This window comes from Copidosoma floridanum, unplaced genomic scaffold (genome assembly GCF_036245765.1).
Source record: "Copidosoma floridanum isolate Cflo_tuat_1 unplaced genomic scaffold, Cflo_Japanese_pri ptg000021l, whole genome shotgun sequence".
NCBI lineage: Eukaryota > Metazoa > Arthropoda > Insecta > Hymenoptera > Encyrtidae > Copidosoma > Copidosoma floridanum.
In genome coordinates this window covers 31,050,247-31,067,725 of record NW_028321898.1, presented here as the reverse complement: position 1 = coordinate 31,067,725, position 17,479 = coordinate 31,050,247, and the positions used below count along the sequence as shown (strand labels likewise).

The window sequence follows — 17,479 nt, the reverse complement described above, 5'->3', positions numbered from 1 at the left end:
TCTTATATATGTAATAGGATGCTCCGAACTAAAAAGTGACGTTTGCTGCGTACAAGATTTATCGTAAGCTATGTTTTGTAAAAGCGAGCGTGCGTATTTTTGTCATGTCCTAAATCGTCTGTTTCTTTCTTTTTTTTTTTTTTTTTTTTTTTCTTCTTAACATATACTTCACACCGAAAATCATGTTTATTTTTTCTTGTTTAACGTTTTTTGTATAACCGAGAGTAGAGAGCAACACATGTGTTCTCCTTTATATATAAATATATCTATTTTTTTGTCCTTAGTATTTAGAGAGAGGAAAACATTTTTGGAAATGACTTTTTTTTTAACGGCTAGAATAATTTTTATTATAATCTACTTAAGTAAAAAAGGTATAACGAAATTTTTTATTTTTTTCTATTAAATAAATACAAACATTTTTGAAAAAAAAAAGAAAAAGAAAGTAGCGTTGTTTTTTTTTCATTTTCACGGTCCTCATCTTTTTATTTGTCATCTTTCTTTCCTTTCATTTATCATTTGCGACGATATATATTTTTGCGAATTCAAAGAGAAAAAGTAACACGAAAGAGTAAGTACATAATAATCTCGATGAAAGGATGTAAAAATGATGTACAAAAGCGTCAACATTTTTTTTTAAATATTTGATATCAGTAAAACTTATTGTTATATTTCATTACATGCATAAAAACTGGATACTTGACTATTTTTTTGCCATACGTGATTTTTTTCTATAAAATTTAACAATGAATTGAGTGAATAATTTTTATACTTAAGACACAATTTTCTGTACATACAGTCAGTGGAGAAAAAGTATGAATAACTTTTTGTATCAAGATCCCAAAGATGAAGAAATTGCGTGAATTAGCATCAGTTGAGAATAATTTTTTTCAAACAATGAATCACGTAAACTTACATCAACAATAGAAATGAAAAATAAGGGAACACCTATTCAGAAGTCATCATGTAACGAATAAAGTCTTTTTCAAATTCACGCTGTAAAGAATGATCGTAAATTATAAAATAAGAAATTAATGCTAAACCCAAGATACCTGTTTATTTGTACTTAAAAGTTAAAGTGTTTCTCACGTGTACCTTAAAACAAAAAATTTACATTGCTAAGCGATATAACTACTTGTAGTTGAAGCTGCATATTTTGATCTAATAAAAAAAGCGAGGAGTGACTAAGAAACAGATGGAAAAAAAGTCTTAGTATGCATGTAAACACAATTAAAATAATAGTGTTTTTTCCTTAATTATCAAAAAAAAAACCTTAGTTTAGCGACAAATTAAATTTGAAAAAAAATTGTTTACAATTAGTTTTTGGTTTGAATACAATAATAAGCATAAAATTATAAATTAGTACTTAGCGGACGACAGGGACACGCATTTTATTAAAATGTTTTTGTGTGGAAAAAACGTTCGATACTCCTATTCGTATTTCTAGTTTTGCAAGTTTGATTCATTTAAGAAGAAAAACAAAAATGTAGGGAAAAGTTTTAAATCATAGAATACATATAATTCGTGATAAAATAATTTAGAATTCACTTAAATTTCAGTTATTAAATGATGTATTTTTATCGATGATTATTATTATATGAAAAATATATTCGTAATAAATCATTGATAGTCGAGCAATACAAATTTTCTATACGTATTTTAACTATAAAATGTTCTTTATCCTAAAGATTAAAAGTTAAGGTGATTTTTACTACGTCTTCTAATGACGTAGCATACTCCATAAACAAAACTTTTTTCAATACATTTCAATAATAACGTTAAAACTAAAAAATAGTAAAAAAATACTATTCAATTTCAATCAATATTAGTGGGTGAAGTAGATGTTTTTCTAATCTGTAGTGTGTTTTTTATGATCCCGTCCACTAAACTTTTCGTTCACTTCTCGGACGAATTTCATAGTATTGTTTCAAGCATTTTTCACTTAAATTTGTCGTAATATTATAATCAGCCTAGCCAATTTTGCATGAAAATCTGTCAAAATTGGTACGTAAAAGATTAATTTTCGGCTTGAAAAATAATACCTCATGAAATATAAAAATAAAAATAAAAAAATTGTAATATAAACAGCAAGTCGACTAAAAAATACTGAGAGCTTCTTTCGATTGTTACCGCGTTGACGCGATTACATTTGATACAAAACTCTTTGTACGTAAGAATTGTTAATAAGGAGAAAAATTGAAGTAAAGACTCTTGTTAATATGAAAACTTAGATTTTCAGATCGTAATGAGAAAAAAAAAATATTTAGAAAAATATTCCCAACGTGAATTAGGAAGTTAAATCAAGAATATGCGAAGGGTGGAAAAATGCATACAAAGAAAAAAATTAATCAATAAAAAAGAATTGCAAAATACTTAGGCTTTTAATATCACTCCTCGACGTTTTTTAAAAGTAAAAGAAAAAAAAAATCGTTCCCGTGAGCGGAGACAATTTTATCATATAACTTTTTAAATCTATAACGTGTTCATTCGAAATTGAATATTCCTACACTTAATTACAAGTCAAAACAATAAATGCTTGAAAACATTTTAAAAAGTAGATAAAAATGAAAATTTAACGGCATGTGTAGTTATATAACGACGTTTTTGTGTGTAACAACATCTTGAACATAACTTTCAAGCTTTACTACGCTTGTGGATCACAACCGGTAACTTTTAAGTGAATAAAATTATCAGTTAGCGATTTTTGAAAATAAAATCTACATCCATCAAGAAATAAAATTTTTTAAAAATGGTGAAAAGACTTGGGAGGATACTGCAAGAAGGAAAAAAAATCGTTTCAAGTGGGTTTTGTATTGAAAAACCCATAAAAGTTGATAAAAAAAAATATTTAAAAAAAGTAAGTAGTTCTTTTGTAGAGTTTTCGATCGTTAGTTTCGTAAGGATGTTTTGAATTCTTAAAGTTTTGTACAATTTATCGTTAGCTATTAAACTTTTTGCATAATATATACATACATATGAATATAAATAACGAGACTTTTTATTGTCGATGATGAGAAGGGAGTTTCAAAGGTTTCGAATAAGCGCTGCGTAATTTTTTCACATTTTTTCATAATTAGAGAAATTATACATATTATATACATATACGTATTGTACGATGTCGTTTGTTCTTTTTTACGTTGATCGTATTGTAATAAATAATACATAGTCTTGTACTTTTAAAACTTGAGTAAACAAAATATTTGTATAAAAACTTTTTGCGTATTCTCTTTAACGAAGATTCGATAATTAAACAATAAAAGGATCTTTCCTCTCGTAATATACAAAATAGCTGACTAATTATATAGTTATAAATTTTCCGTTTAGATTATTTTTTAAGTTGATTGTTTTCCCATCCCATAGTGTTTCAACTGTGATATTTTTGCAGCTACTTAGGTACCATGAATGTATAAATAACACTGCAACTTTTGGTAACGTTCCCGATATTTTTATATGATACACACATGTCGTTGGAAATCCAAGCCAGTAGATCAACGAAAAATCTCGAATAAATGAAAAAAAAACAAAAAAAAAAAAAAAAAAAAAACAGTAAATTTCAAACAAAAGCGATTCACTGTGATTAGCGTACAAGATTCAACCAGGCCGCACCTAAAGTCGGAGTGAATTAACAATTAGTATGAAGTTTGCCTGTAGCCAAGTTCGCCTAACACTAATAAACAGACGCGCGCGCCTCTCAAAAAAAATTCGCTGACTCTCGGGTATTCTAAGCTAAAAGAGAATCAATGATCGCAAATAATAATGAAAAATTTTGCAAAGTCCACCGCACGACAGTTCCACTACCTTCGATATCCTTTTTTCTGTATTAAAAAAAATAGCGTAAATTAAAAAAAAAAAAATCAAGAATCAATGGACTATAGGAGATTCTTTGTAAAACTATAGCTGCATTAAACGAAAAAAAAAATGTAAACATAGAGTTTATTTTTTTGCTCGCATAGTGTTGTTATTAACTGTAATAGATGCAAGTTTCAGAGTGTGTGTCTTAGATGACGCGACAAGTGCACACTGTAGTAGATGATGAAAAAAAATTAATAAAATCGATGTCAATACACACCTGAAAAGTAAATGCTTTTATCTGACTTATTTGTTAACTTGCGTGTTATTTTTTCAATTCAACCAACTGGACTAGAAAATTGTTGTTCTGAATGATTTGTCAGTTCAATTTCTCAAAGATAAAAAAATCAAATATTATTGATATTTTCAAAATTGAAAACAAAAAAATGCATCTTAATCGCCGTGTAAATGATATTGATAAAATAGCATGTAAGAAAATATAAATATACAAATAAATATGATACGACACGTATGGTGATATGATACATGTAACGTTTCAAAGTTACGTGGTTGTTGTTAAAAAAATAAAATAAAAAAAAATAGCACCCAATTAAATAGACAAAATGTTGAAAAAAAAAAAAAAAAAAAAAAAAAAAAAAATATTGAATAAATAAAACTAACAAAAAGAAAAAAAGAATCGAAGGATGCGCGAAGGATTGCGGTGGTCGATGAAATACACGTGGCATTAAAATGTAAAATCCGAGAGCAACATGGATAAGAATCGCCGCTTCGAAGCGCAACCGGAAGATTACACGAGAAACGTGTACCGTTGTTGTCTGTGCGAATGCAATATGTGTAATTCGACTAGAGGAAAGTGAGAGATTTACCACTCTTCCCAATCTTATCCTTACTATTTCACCTACTCTTAGTCTGTGGCGAAATGGTTCACATGCATGTTTATTCGAAAGCCAACGAGAAGTGAACGTGTGTTACAAGATGGTACTATTTTTAACGAAAGATAAAAAATTAATACATTTTTTCATAGATGTAGTAAAAAAAAAAGTTAATTAATTAACAAACAAAAATTTCGTGTATCCTGCTTGTACCTTTCAGATTCAAAGAATACGAATCAACATCTGGGGATATATATATGTACACATATATACTTATAATTATAGATGTACGTGTAAAAATAAATGATACTATACACAAATATTTTTTTTGTGTCGAAAGTGAAGATGTACAGCCTCATAGATAGTATTTTGGGTTTTATAGATTGAAAAGTATTATAGAAAATTTGTTTATCCTTTTAAGCATGTCTCATGCATATTGAAGAGATAAACTTAGTTTTTTAGTAGGAAAAATTTTACAAATGACAATTAATATTAAACAAATACGAACAGCATATAAATTTTAGTTATATTTTTTGGTAAAAAAAACTTTTACAAAAAAAAAAAAATAATAAATAAATAAATAAATAAGAGATCCATAAAATTGTTAAAACGGTTTATTTTATGATAATTTTAATTGTATTAGTAGATTTTGAATAATTCTTTAGAAAATTTATGCGTAACATTTAAAAAGAGTAATATAGTAATAAAATACTTTTCTTGGGATAAACTTTAATGTAATAAATAGGCTTTGAATATAATACATGTATGTAAGCAAGTATAAAGTTTTTTTGCAACTTTTCACAATTTTTAATTCAAAACAAAGTCCAAAGAAATTTGCTTTTATCTCTATAAATATATGTACACATTGTTGTAAGGAAAAAAAAAAAAAAAAAAAAGAAACAGCTAAGTTACAAATTTATGGTGTTCAAAAATTAAGCTTTAGGCAAGAAGAATTATATATGGTGTATGGTATGTGTAAAGAAAAAGTAAAACAACGCAATATCGAATTTTGTATCCTTAAAAATAGTGAATAAATCCATTTAGTCAATTTAGAAAATCAGATATGATGCTATTTTCAAATACAAAAATTAGAAGATAGAACACAAAAGTTGGCTCTTGAATAAGCAACGCTTTTCGAATGCAAATGTAAAAATATTCGTAAATTGATGTGGTTTGCAAATACCGATCATTTCTTTTAGATGGTTGATTAGACAAAACAACAGCCATTTGAAAAATTCAAATTCTCGCTTTCCTCAAATCAGCAGAAATTCAAACGGCTAAATATAATAATTATATGAACGGTGGTTCGTCAAATTTTTCACTTCTATATTTGCTTAAATTTCAAAATTGTAATATGTTAAATTGAGTCTGTGATGTAAATTTTAAAAGCTCCACAGATTTTTAAATATTTTTTACCTTTCAAGTACATTTTAAGAAGGTATGAAATTCTCAAAACGAGATTATGCAATTTTTAATGTTTTTGGACGAATATTACTATAAATAATCGCAAGGTAAAACGCTAAATTTGGGAGTATAAAAATGAAAAATAACACGTAATATGTACCTAATTAACTGCAGTGTTTGAATCTTTTTTATATGATACACATGCTACGTACACGTACATATACACTTAAACACGTATTATATAGTAAAACACGTTTCCTATCCTACCTAACGATCGTAAAAAAATTTATTTTTTGGATCGCCTAAAATCATAAAATAAATCATTATCTTGTGATTTTAAATTTAGAGGAAGGTAATGTGTGCGTTGGCAATAAGTAGAAAAAAAAAAAAAGAAAATAATACTAAACACGTATGCAAAACTTGCGATACGGAAGCTCGATTCTTCTCCCAATAAAATTTTATTTTTTGTATGTATCACCTATGTAATTTATATGTATATATACATGTGAATTAAAGAAAAAAATTGTGTTTTGAGCTCTTACGAAAAAAGGGACTCAATTGATAAATAAAAGATAGAACATACTCTCTAAAAATGAATCAGTAGTAATTTTAGTAATTGATCAGTGAAATTCACGATTTAACGTTAGAGTAATCAACAACTGTTAAGATTCACTGATTTCAACTGGTTAATCAGTTCATATACGCTGACTAAAATTTCTGTATGGAGTATGTAGCTTTTCTAAGACTATATATATTTTAGCAGATATAAATAGATAATTGCGCAACCATAGACGGTAAATGGTAAAAAAAAAAAAATTAGTTGGTCGAATAATGCGATAATGTAATTTTGGATGTTTTAGCTGAAATACCGATCCGATTTTTCAATAAAAATCTTAATATCGGTTTTATATGAAAAATACAGCGAATAATACTGTAAACTCGTGTATACTACATTACGAACTCAAACACACTACAATAGACCCACGTGCAAACATTACAATATACCCTTTACGTAGAAGAAAAAAAAGAGCAACAAAATGCGAGATTGTCACACCACATCGGAAATAATAAATATATTTAGCAAAGAGTAACCTTCGTATTACAATTATATAAGCAAAAAGTAATTCGTACCGATATTTTTATGAATTTTTTTTTTTTCTAATTTATTTTGTACAAAAAAAACTTTAGCAAAAATAATGGCATTGTATGTCCGAGATATCATAACTTAAAACTATTAATTCAACCACTACTTATTTTACGATAAAAACGAGTGACAAACAGTCCAATACTAACTTTTACTTTCTCTACTCCATTGTACATGCACACTTCCCTTTACGCTGCACCTCAAGTGTCCGAATGGCCTCTCCCACGTTCTCCCTAAAATTATGCTTTTCTTCCTCTTATTTCAATCTAAATAATTCTCGAAAAAAAAAATCTTTGCCACGAAAATTCGACGATTCACGAGTATTCTCTCGAGCAAAAAGCTTTTGTTTGAAATAAACAAGAGAAGAACGAGTCTTTGTTATTTTCAAGTAATAAGTATTATAAAAAGAATGCCAAAAAATTAATAAAAGCGATATTAATTGCAATATGTTGATTTTGTAACTCCTGCGATCGCATGTTTCTCAATATTTTGTACAAAGATGAATCGTCGCCGTTGTCGTAATGTGTGTTGGTGACGAGAAATAATTTTGTAATCAAGGCGAGCATTGCGTTTTTATACAAAATCGGCTTCAAGTGGTAACAATAAACGCGATTTTTCTTGCGAAAAAAAAAAGAATTACCCGAACGAGCGGGCTTTTTTTGAGATGCAAGCGCGACTTTCTCATTTATAGACAAAATAAAAAAAAGAAAATTAACTAGGCCAACTTTCGAGGTTGTTTGAACTTTACGAAAAGTTGAGAGGAGCGCGTCTGTCGGTAGCTTCTTTTCTGCATCGACTAACAAGCGAATCGCGCAAGTACACACTAATACGTAAGAAAGAACTACATTTCTCTTGAAAAATACCGATCAAAGTTCTTTTTTCGCATTTTTTATGAAAAAAAAGATACAAGTATATTATAAAAAAAAAAAAAGTACATAATAATAAAAATAAATCATATACTTTCGCAAACAAAAAAAAAAAAAAGAAAACGATAGCCTCGAGAAGATGCTTAGATAGCTATAGTTGTATTTTCTCGCTGATGTCATTACCAAAAAAAAACAACCCCTTATTATATATATTGAAAAAAAGGTAAACGAACGTAAAAAAAAAAAATATTTGAAAAAATAACTATCAAATAATAGATAAACAGCTTCAAGACACGCGCAACTTTTCGAGTTTTTTGTAGCTGAGGGTGAGCGAGCGAGTCCTTCACTTGTGCGCGAATCGTAGAAATGAAAACTGTCCGTAGTAAAGAAACCACACGACACTTGTAAACAAAAATGGAGTAAGAAACGAGGTGAGCGCGCATAAAGTTGTGTACATCGAATGGGTGATGAGGATAAATTACACTACGAAAGAAAAGAAAAAATCTCCTTTGTAATTTGAGATGTGTTTGTTATTCATTGTGAGAGGTTACTCTTTTACTCCTTCTCAACAAAAAATTGCTATATTAAGTAGATCGATTTTTTTGTGGATATAATTGGGATCTGCTGTGTCGTCTCGATTTTTGCGAACAAAACAAACCCAAACGATTTTCCTCACGTTACTTGTACACTGAAAAAAGCAAAAAAAAAAAAACAAAAAAAAAAAAAACGAAAAAAAAAACAAACGTATTTTACAATTTCAAGAGTTCTAGTCACCTTTTCTAAAGAAAATAAAATGTTATCTGTAAAGAATTTGCTATGAATATATTCTCTCTCAGGGTGTAGTAGCAAATTTTTATTAGTGTACCATTATATTTGCTCGTATCCGCCACATTTTTTTTTTCTTCTAATTTTAATTTTTATCGTTCTAAAAATAACTACTTTTCTATGTTAGTTTGATAGATGTGTATTGTTGTAATTGTTTGATTTGTACTTTATATAAGATTTTTAATGTTGAAATTTATATATTTTATAATCCAAGCGTAGAACTTTTATATTTATTTTGAAACTTTTTAACATTCTAATAAATACTAAGTAAAACTCTAGTTTACTTTTTCTTAATTTTAATGTTTTCAACACATTATTCACAAATTATTTTTACTCTCTTATTGTTTACTTAAAAAAAAAAAAAAAAAAAAAAAACATGTGGGTCTAGCTGCAAGATGCACGAACATACAACAAGAATGGATCGAGGAAAACATTTTGAGCTACTTACAGCCGATGAAGCCACTTGCCTACAAATAATCAATCCAATGGATATACAAATAGACATAAAAATAAAAGTAACAATTAAATAAAGGAGTGTGTGGACATTATTGAGCGCATATTTAAAAAGAAAAAAAAACAATTTATTTGATTTATTTACAGGAAGGTAATTCAACAACCACATAATATGCACGGTACATTTCTCTCTTTTTCAATACCCTTATGGATTACTTTCGATAAAGGAAAAAAAAAATTTTTTTTCAATTCAATGCCTTATACCACAAAAGTCATCTTTGCCTCGATCGATTGAAAAGTCCAGCGTCAGTTTTCACCCAAAGTGCTATACAATCGAGATAATAATCTATACTTGAGCTCGATAACTAGGCTACTTTCTCTCTACGCTACACACAACGACGAAAAGTCCTGACAAGTTGAGAAAAGAAAAAAAAAAAAAACCAGCTTCCTAATCGCGCGTATCCCTCCCGCGCGCGGACTTATACCGCCGTTCTCGATCAACTCCCTCGATCGGTTTAGAAATCGCGTCGGCGTCCCACGCCGGCTCTCAGACAACAGTCACGGCGTTACCGGCCACCGACGGCCTCTCCTTCCAAAACAGCAGGTTGACGTCACCGAGCTTGTACGCCGTGCAATTCTCCAAAGCGTTCCTAAAACGAGGAAAAACCATCAGTCATCATCCGGTAAAAGTAAAAGCCACCATCACGTCGCGGGTGTATCAATCGTATACTCACAGGAACCTGTCCTTGAGGAGAAAAGCCCGGGGCTGGACGCGCTTAAGCCTGTCCCCGTTGTCGCACAGTATCCTCGCCATGGAGGTCTTGCGCACCTCCTGCAACTGCTCCGGGGTGAACGGGCCCGGGCCCTTGCCGCTCTCGTACCAGTACCTATCGCCGACCCGCGCGTTCCGGAAGGTCCTCCCCAGCAGGCAGATGAACGTCGGCCCAAGAACCGAACCCACCACCGGGGCCTCGGCCAGCGCACCCGTCACCAGATCTATCTCCTCCACTCTCCTGTACACACACAACCCCAATTGAACACATACCGATCGATCGTCAACAACGAACTATATATACATACCTGTAAACGCCCTGTAGCCGGTCAATGACGTCGGCGGCGATCGTGCCCTCGAGGTCCTTGAAGCCGTTGAGCTCGGGTAGGTCGCAGAAGGGCCGCCAGCGCTTGTAACCGGGGAGCCCGTGGTCCCGGCCCTGCTGGATCATCTGGGCGGCGTAGTCTATGGGCGCGTCGCGCGTCCTCCCGTCGTGGAAGTACCTCTCCACCAGCACCTCGTTCAAGCTCGCGGGCAGGGGTTTGCGCGAGTGACCGGCTTCCCGAAAGATCAAGAGGGGTCAATTGTACATATATAAAATATCGTATATAGTTGTGAGGGGCAGCTTACCCGTGGCGCCGGCGATGAGCCGGTCTATGGCACCGGCCTCGTAGAGCTCCTGGGGCGCGTAGAAGGCCGAGAGGAGCGAGCGCTCGCCGGATTTTTCCTCGGTCCGCGTGTCCACGAGATCGAGGGTCTTGGGGGTCAGGGCGGCCACGAAGAACAGCCCCGCCGAGGCCCCGGCGTTGGTAAGCGTCGCGTCGACCCGCGAGTCGTAGCCTTGGAAGTAGCCGCGATTCAACAGCCGCAGCTCGTAGCTGGGGGGAAAAAAAAAAAAAAAAAAAGAAACAAATCCAAGTCCGCATTAAACCAGTTGGATTATTGGGCATGTATATACATGCACCCCATTATTGTCAAGTGTGAAATCGCGTTTGCATGTGCAGAGTGTACAGTACATATATCATATGGGTGAAAGTTGCCACTCGTTACGTGATTGTGTACTACAAGTATAATGTATGGCGATGTACGGGTAAGAAACTCATACTCGTCGATGGCGGCTTCGCCGAGGACGGCAGGTAGGAACTCCCCGTAGGTGACGTGCTGCATCTCAGCTATGGTGATCCGCCGGGCCTCCTGGTACAGCCTCTCGTCGTCCCAGTGGGGGTTGATGCTGGCGAGACCCTCGGCCAGCCGGTTATGCTCCCTGCGCGGTGGAGGGAAAAAAAAAACAACAAAAAAAGAAAAACACAAAATATATAGTCTCGTTGTATGGAGGAGGTTGGATGAAAAGTGGGTTGAAGGACCAACCTGAGAAACAAGAGGTGCATGAGGGCGAGGCCGGGGTGCTCGTTGACGCGAGAGTCGCCGCTGAGGAAGCAGGGAAAGGCACGGCTGTCGAGCCGACAGCTGCGGGGGTCGGTCGAGGCCATGGGCAGGTTGCGCCTCTGGGTGTTGAGCAGGCCCGATTTGCCCGAGCGCAGGACTCGGGCGGTCGCCTCGGAGCTACCGTACACCGGCGAGAGGTCGAGGTACGAGGTCGCCTGGTTTATCTGCTGGCGGGCCCCGAGCTTGCAACCCTGCAATTTTTTATTTATTTTTGGTTTAAGAGAGGAAAAATGAAACGCAAGTCAGTCTTCTTCTGCTTCCAAATCTCCCTGATCGTGGGAAACTTTCCATGCGCTATATTATAGATTTTTTCAAATACTGCAGGTTCTCGCGCGTGGATGGCGGGGAAACACATAAATCCCCCGGAGAGCCGATCGCGTAACGACGCGGGTATGATTTACGCGCAATATTGTCACCTGTCGCCGTCTCAATCTGTAATATCTTTCCGAGCTTCCTCGTTCGATGATGCTCCACTGGGTCAATGACAATTGTCGCGGCGCGAGTATAATTACGATACGAAATTGCTTTTTCTCTCTCTTTTTTTAATTACCTTCCAAATTACCTCGTACCCGCGAACCAGATTTTCTAATATCCCGCGAAGGATAGACACAAGATCGTGGCAATTGTCCGTGTAATCGAGTGCAATTTACGCTCGCGCAGTTAAAAAGAAGAATTAGAGTTGTCCTTCCATTCGGCGATACGGTAACGCGCTTGCGATGAAGAACAAAGGGACACTATTGTATCATATGCACGGATGAGAGAGAGCAGAGCAGAGAGAGAAAGTGTAACGGTGGATGAATAATATATACACTCACCTGGTGGACGTTTCCAGGGTGGGGGGCCGACCTGGCGTACTCCATGCAGCCACCAGCCTCGGCCTGGATGGGGAAGCACTCGGGGTGGAAGCGGTCGAAGGGCACGTCGCAGCACTTGAGCCGCTCGCCGTTGGGCAGTCCCGCGCGGGGCGTGTGGGCCAAGTCGTGCGCCACGAATTCCCCGAACAGGGCGGTCAAGGCCATGAGGTGCGGGTGCTGCAGGTCCGGCCCGCCCGAGTGCATGGTCGTGCTGACGGACCGAGCGCTCGGCAGACCCCCCCGGGGCAGGGACACCCCGTCCGCGTAATCGGCAGGTAAGAGGCGCACGTAAGCCTCGAGGGCCGAACCACGGGCCGGGTACAGGGGGTTGTTGCACCTGCCGCTGTGGCTACGGTAGCGGTACTCGGATTTCTTGCACTCGCCCACTAGCCGCAGGTAGTCGCCCGAGCATATGTTCACCTACACAAGTTGGGGGGAGATTGAAGCAATGACCCAATAACCCCTTCGAAATCAAGTGTAGGTGTAAATGGGGGACAAATGTACATAGGATATTACACCCCTCTGGGAGAAAGGAATGCATGACAATACCAAGGTGGTGCCGACGCTCGGCAGGAGGTTGTGGGCGTCCTTGGGGCTCATGTGTAGGGCCTCGACGAGCATGACGGCCATGGTTTCCCTCCTGATGGCCATTTCCGTGAGATTTTTCGCCTCGGGGGTCATCTCGTGGGACGCGGCCAGGTACCAAGCCGGCGAGTCCCGGGTCAGTTGGGTCCTCGACTCCATGATGGCGAGCTCCTGCTCGTGGTAGCGCTCCATCGACACGTTGGTCCTGCGCTTAAGGTCGTTCAGCATCTTTGGCGGCAAAATCGAGGAGCCGCTCAACGCCGCGCACCTGCACAAACATACCGATTTCTGGATGCTTTTTATTTTCACCTCACAGCTATTCATTGCCGCTGTTAACAGTTATGTATACGCAATACATAGAGATACGCGAGAGCGCACCCCCACAGATCGCGCAGATTATACCCGTACGTGTTGCGTTGTGTCTATCGCATTAGCATATACGCTCTTTCGCAACTATATTCCCCCATATTTAATGTAATCCTAGCAACTACTGCACGTGTACCTGCTCACCGTGTATACTTATACTCGTTGATATGTGCCTATGTGCATTTATTGTGTCTCGTGGAGATCTAATTGTACTCGGGATTTATCGATCGGCCAATCGAACTTTCATCAATCCACGCGTGGAACACAAAAATCACGCCAATGCGCACATTAACATCGTTTGCGATGCCAAAAGAATACTTTTTTTTTTTTTTTTTTTTTTTTTTTTTTAATTTATCAGATCGGCCAAGGATTGCAAAAGAAAAGAAAACGTCCTTTCTGCTCGAGAGAGTGATTACTCGTTTGGTGTATCATTGATGGAGTCCGATATTAGTATCTGTACGTAGTGATAAAAAAAAAATTAGATTCATATCTCAAAGATCCATCATTGATTGGGTATCCTGTTCCTATACTCTCGTTTGCTTTTAACAAAAAAAAAATATATATATATATATATATATATATATATATAATGATTTCACTTTCTCACTACTGTGTACAAGTATACAGCTAAATTGAAAGATAATTGACTCAGCTCCGATCTCTTGGAGTTGATTTATCCACACCGCCTAAAATGGACAGCCTTTCGACATTTCATGAATGGACGAGACAAGCGCCGTCACACAACGTTTTCAGTGATCAATATGCGCTACTTATTTTGTTTTCCAATATAATAATAATAATCATGATGAACTTTCTCCTTTCTATGAAAAAAAAAAAAAAAAAAAAAAACATCAGCTCACTCTCCGTCACATGACTCCTAATTTCTCATCCCACCACCACCCATACGAGGAATACAATTCTCGCGGTGAAAATTTGAGCGAACAAAAGACCCTCTGATTAAGTATTCATTACACCGCGACTAATTAAAATATGCAGAGAAAGAGGGTACGTGTACAAAAAAAGACGAGCTCAATGAGAGAGAGAGAGGGAGGGAGGGACGAATAAAAAAAAAGAGAAAGAGGAGAACGTGCCACTCTCGTGCGATCGCGCAAATGAAATTACATAAGGAAGTCGCGGGAGCAAGAGAGAGAAATGCGAGCCAAGATATATCCCTTCGCTCACGGGAGAGACGAGGAAGAGATGATTGTACGTGTTTTGTGTATATGCATCAGCGTGACACCATACGATACAAAACATTTGGGTCCACTCCCCCTTTAATTTGCGTCCGATGTGTGGGTGCACGCGCTGAATGAAAATACATTGTTGTTGCTATTTCCCATTGCGTTCCCATACGCGCGAATTTCGATGGCACACCGGTTATTCTTCGATCTGCCCTGATTACATTGCTTTCGTTTTTGTTATCCCTCCCCCCTCCTGAAATCCTTTCTTTCTCGTGTATATATAGATGTGCAATATATACATTACTGTTCGTGCTCGCGAGGCGCGGGGGTTTCATTCATGGGATGTTGTTCGAGCGTATATGTATTGTGTGCAAGCTTTTATGCATCTGTGTCACACAAGAGTCCCGATTTCTTCACTCCTGCAACCTGTTTTAATATGTATCGTGTATACATATATAGAGCGCACCGACGAAAAAATCGTAAATAACGAATATTATGTATACCGATCTCTTCTGAAACTCTGTGTACTCGTACGTTATTTTGCATGCCGATATAATTTGGGTCACAGATGAAATTTCATGATGTTCTCCGATACCCTCGCGCGTACCAGATCGTTCAATAAATCTAAAACCGATCGTCGATACGAGCCCTCGTTATTACCGATCATTAATGCTCATCTGTTGTAAGACAAAAGATCGTCGATCGTCACGTGTATCTCGGAAAAGCCATTAAGATGAACTGCCGCGACTACAGATCTGATTTACAAGACATTGCTATAGGCTTGGTGATCATCAAAAGATCGTTACATACAATCGATATACAAGCCTCCCCGACAAACGAGATCGGATCCTAATCTGCGTCCGATAATTGACCGCCTCGTGTCTCTGCGACTTTCACGAGTGTTCTCCTTTTTTTGAGGATTGCGCAAATCACAGCATATATATAATCTACATATATGTATGTTCGTGTGTCTCTAGTAGAGAGACGTTCTTTTTAGAGAGCGTGACGATCGATTTTGATGTGCCGATCGATCGGCGGTGGCTTCGTGAGATACTTGGCATCGTTTTAAAAGACACGGATGTGCATACACGCTGCACCGGTGACGTAATTGTATTCATACAAACGAGTTGAATATTTATTTTTCGAAATCGGTTCACTGTACACTCGTATACCGATCTATTTGTACACAAACTGCGGTTTAACGTCGATGCAAAAATTTGAAATTTAACCATCGCGTACAGGGAAAGCTTATACAGTATTGCTGTAGTCGAGTATTTTTGTACGCTCGTAAAATCAGTAAAATACGTTCTTTCCACGTTATTTTCTCATTTTCGTTACGAGGCGTTTTCTCAATTTATTGCTAATAAACAACAAAGTCATGATAACGATTTGGCTACAAAATGAAGTATTTACGACACAGAGGGAGTGATTTAAGGGTATAATAATCAAGCACCAGCAGCTCTGTAGAAAATCGAAATGAGCATCACGATCACGCGAGCAAAGATCAGAGACACACGTGTATAATTTTTACCAGGAATATCGCTCCCCTCGCGCCAAGCGCACTTGTACATGATTGCATCTGCATTGTTGCGCCTCTACCCGTAAGTACACCTAATCGTCGTCTTTCATCTTCTGTTATTTATTATTTTTTTTTTTTCTCCTCCTTTAGTATTTTTTCACGATCTCCCGTAAACGCTAATCGCTCGATTACATTTTCTGCTTTTCTTTTGCCTCTCAACGCTCCCTCGAGCTTTTCTGATTTATTGCACCTGTCATTAGTCCGTGACGCGTACACCGCACTCCTTCACTGGAATCATCTCACTTGGCGCATTCTTTCCTAGACACCAATAACAAGTACTACGTGCACTGCGTTGTTTTTTTTACGCCGATCGACTCTCGATGTTAATTGCAAATGCGTGAAGGATTTGAAAAAAAAAAAAAAATGAGAGTTTAAACAAGACTTACCCCGTGACAATGATAATAACAGGTAGAATCTGGGACATCTTGTATCTCTCTGCGTTGAAGGAGGAGAAAAAAAAAACAACTCTTCCAAGTGTTCGGTGGTTACCGAACTCGTCGAACTCTCCGCTTTGATCTCGTTGCACAAAAAGGCATCTGGCGAATGGCTTAGTTTACGCGCGAGGCTACAAAAGTCGATTACGTTCGCGGCCCTTACCAGTGTATTTATATTTAGTACAGATGCTGCACGTGAAACGATACGCGTGCATTTACAAATTTTTCGCTGGTAATACTTTCATTGCAATTTAAAGTGTACGAAGGAAAGTCACAGAAATCGGACGCAAGTTAATTAGTCAAGCTACATGTTCGTACCACGCAGTTAGGGCCCAACAACTTTAAAAAACAAATAAATGAAACTGAGAAGAAAAAAAAGAAAAGGAAAAGTTTTCAATACTCCAATTAATCGTACGCAACAAAGTAACAATTGTACAAGCGCGTGTATGCAATAAAACACACGCGCGCGCGTGCACTACACGGCTGAGCTGTTGCAAAGCCGACTGTTGTGGGCCCGCGCTCGCGAAGCTCTAAGGGGGGGACCCTCCTCCCCTCCCCCGTACTCCCAAGTGTGTGTGTGTGTGTACAGTCGGGACTTTTTTCTCTTCTTAATACATTCGCGAGATCGGTAATGGAGAAGGGATTATAGGTCCCCGCTCCCTCTGCTACTTATCGTTTTTTTTTTTTTTTTTCGTGCTCGCTTTTATACGTACATTGTGCATTTTTGCGCCAACTACTCTGCGGCTTGTCGCTCTCGTGACTTGTGTTTGGCCTTTTTTTTTCTACGACTCGGGGCCTTTTTTGCATACATGTTGGAATTCGGGTGTATTTGAGATTTGAATGGGTTCGAATACGTATAGCGATTGGTATCGCTCGTAGGTGTACACGTAA

The 17,479-nt window shown here is 36.9% G+C and overlaps 1 protein-coding gene across 1 annotated transcript; it reads right to left on the bottom strand.

Moving 5' to 3' along the window:
• Positions 1-9,655: 9,655 nt before the first annotated feature.
• Positions 9,656-16,578, bottom strand: LOC106647683 (peroxidasin homolog). The gene is made up of 9 exons (XM_014364187.2): positions 16,541-16,578; positions 12,993-13,296; positions 12,405-12,863; positions 11,512-11,780; positions 11,249-11,407; positions 10,774-11,021; positions 10,452-10,701; positions 10,106-10,384; positions 9,656-10,021 (listed from the first exon to the last, which is right to left on the bottom strand). The coding sequence occupies exons 1-9, from the start codon at positions 16,576-16,578 to the stop codon at positions 9,919-9,921; spliced, it is 2,109 nt and encodes a 702-aa protein (XP_014219673.2). The 3' UTR covers positions 9,656-9,918.
• Positions 16,579-17,479: the final 901 nt, after the last annotated feature.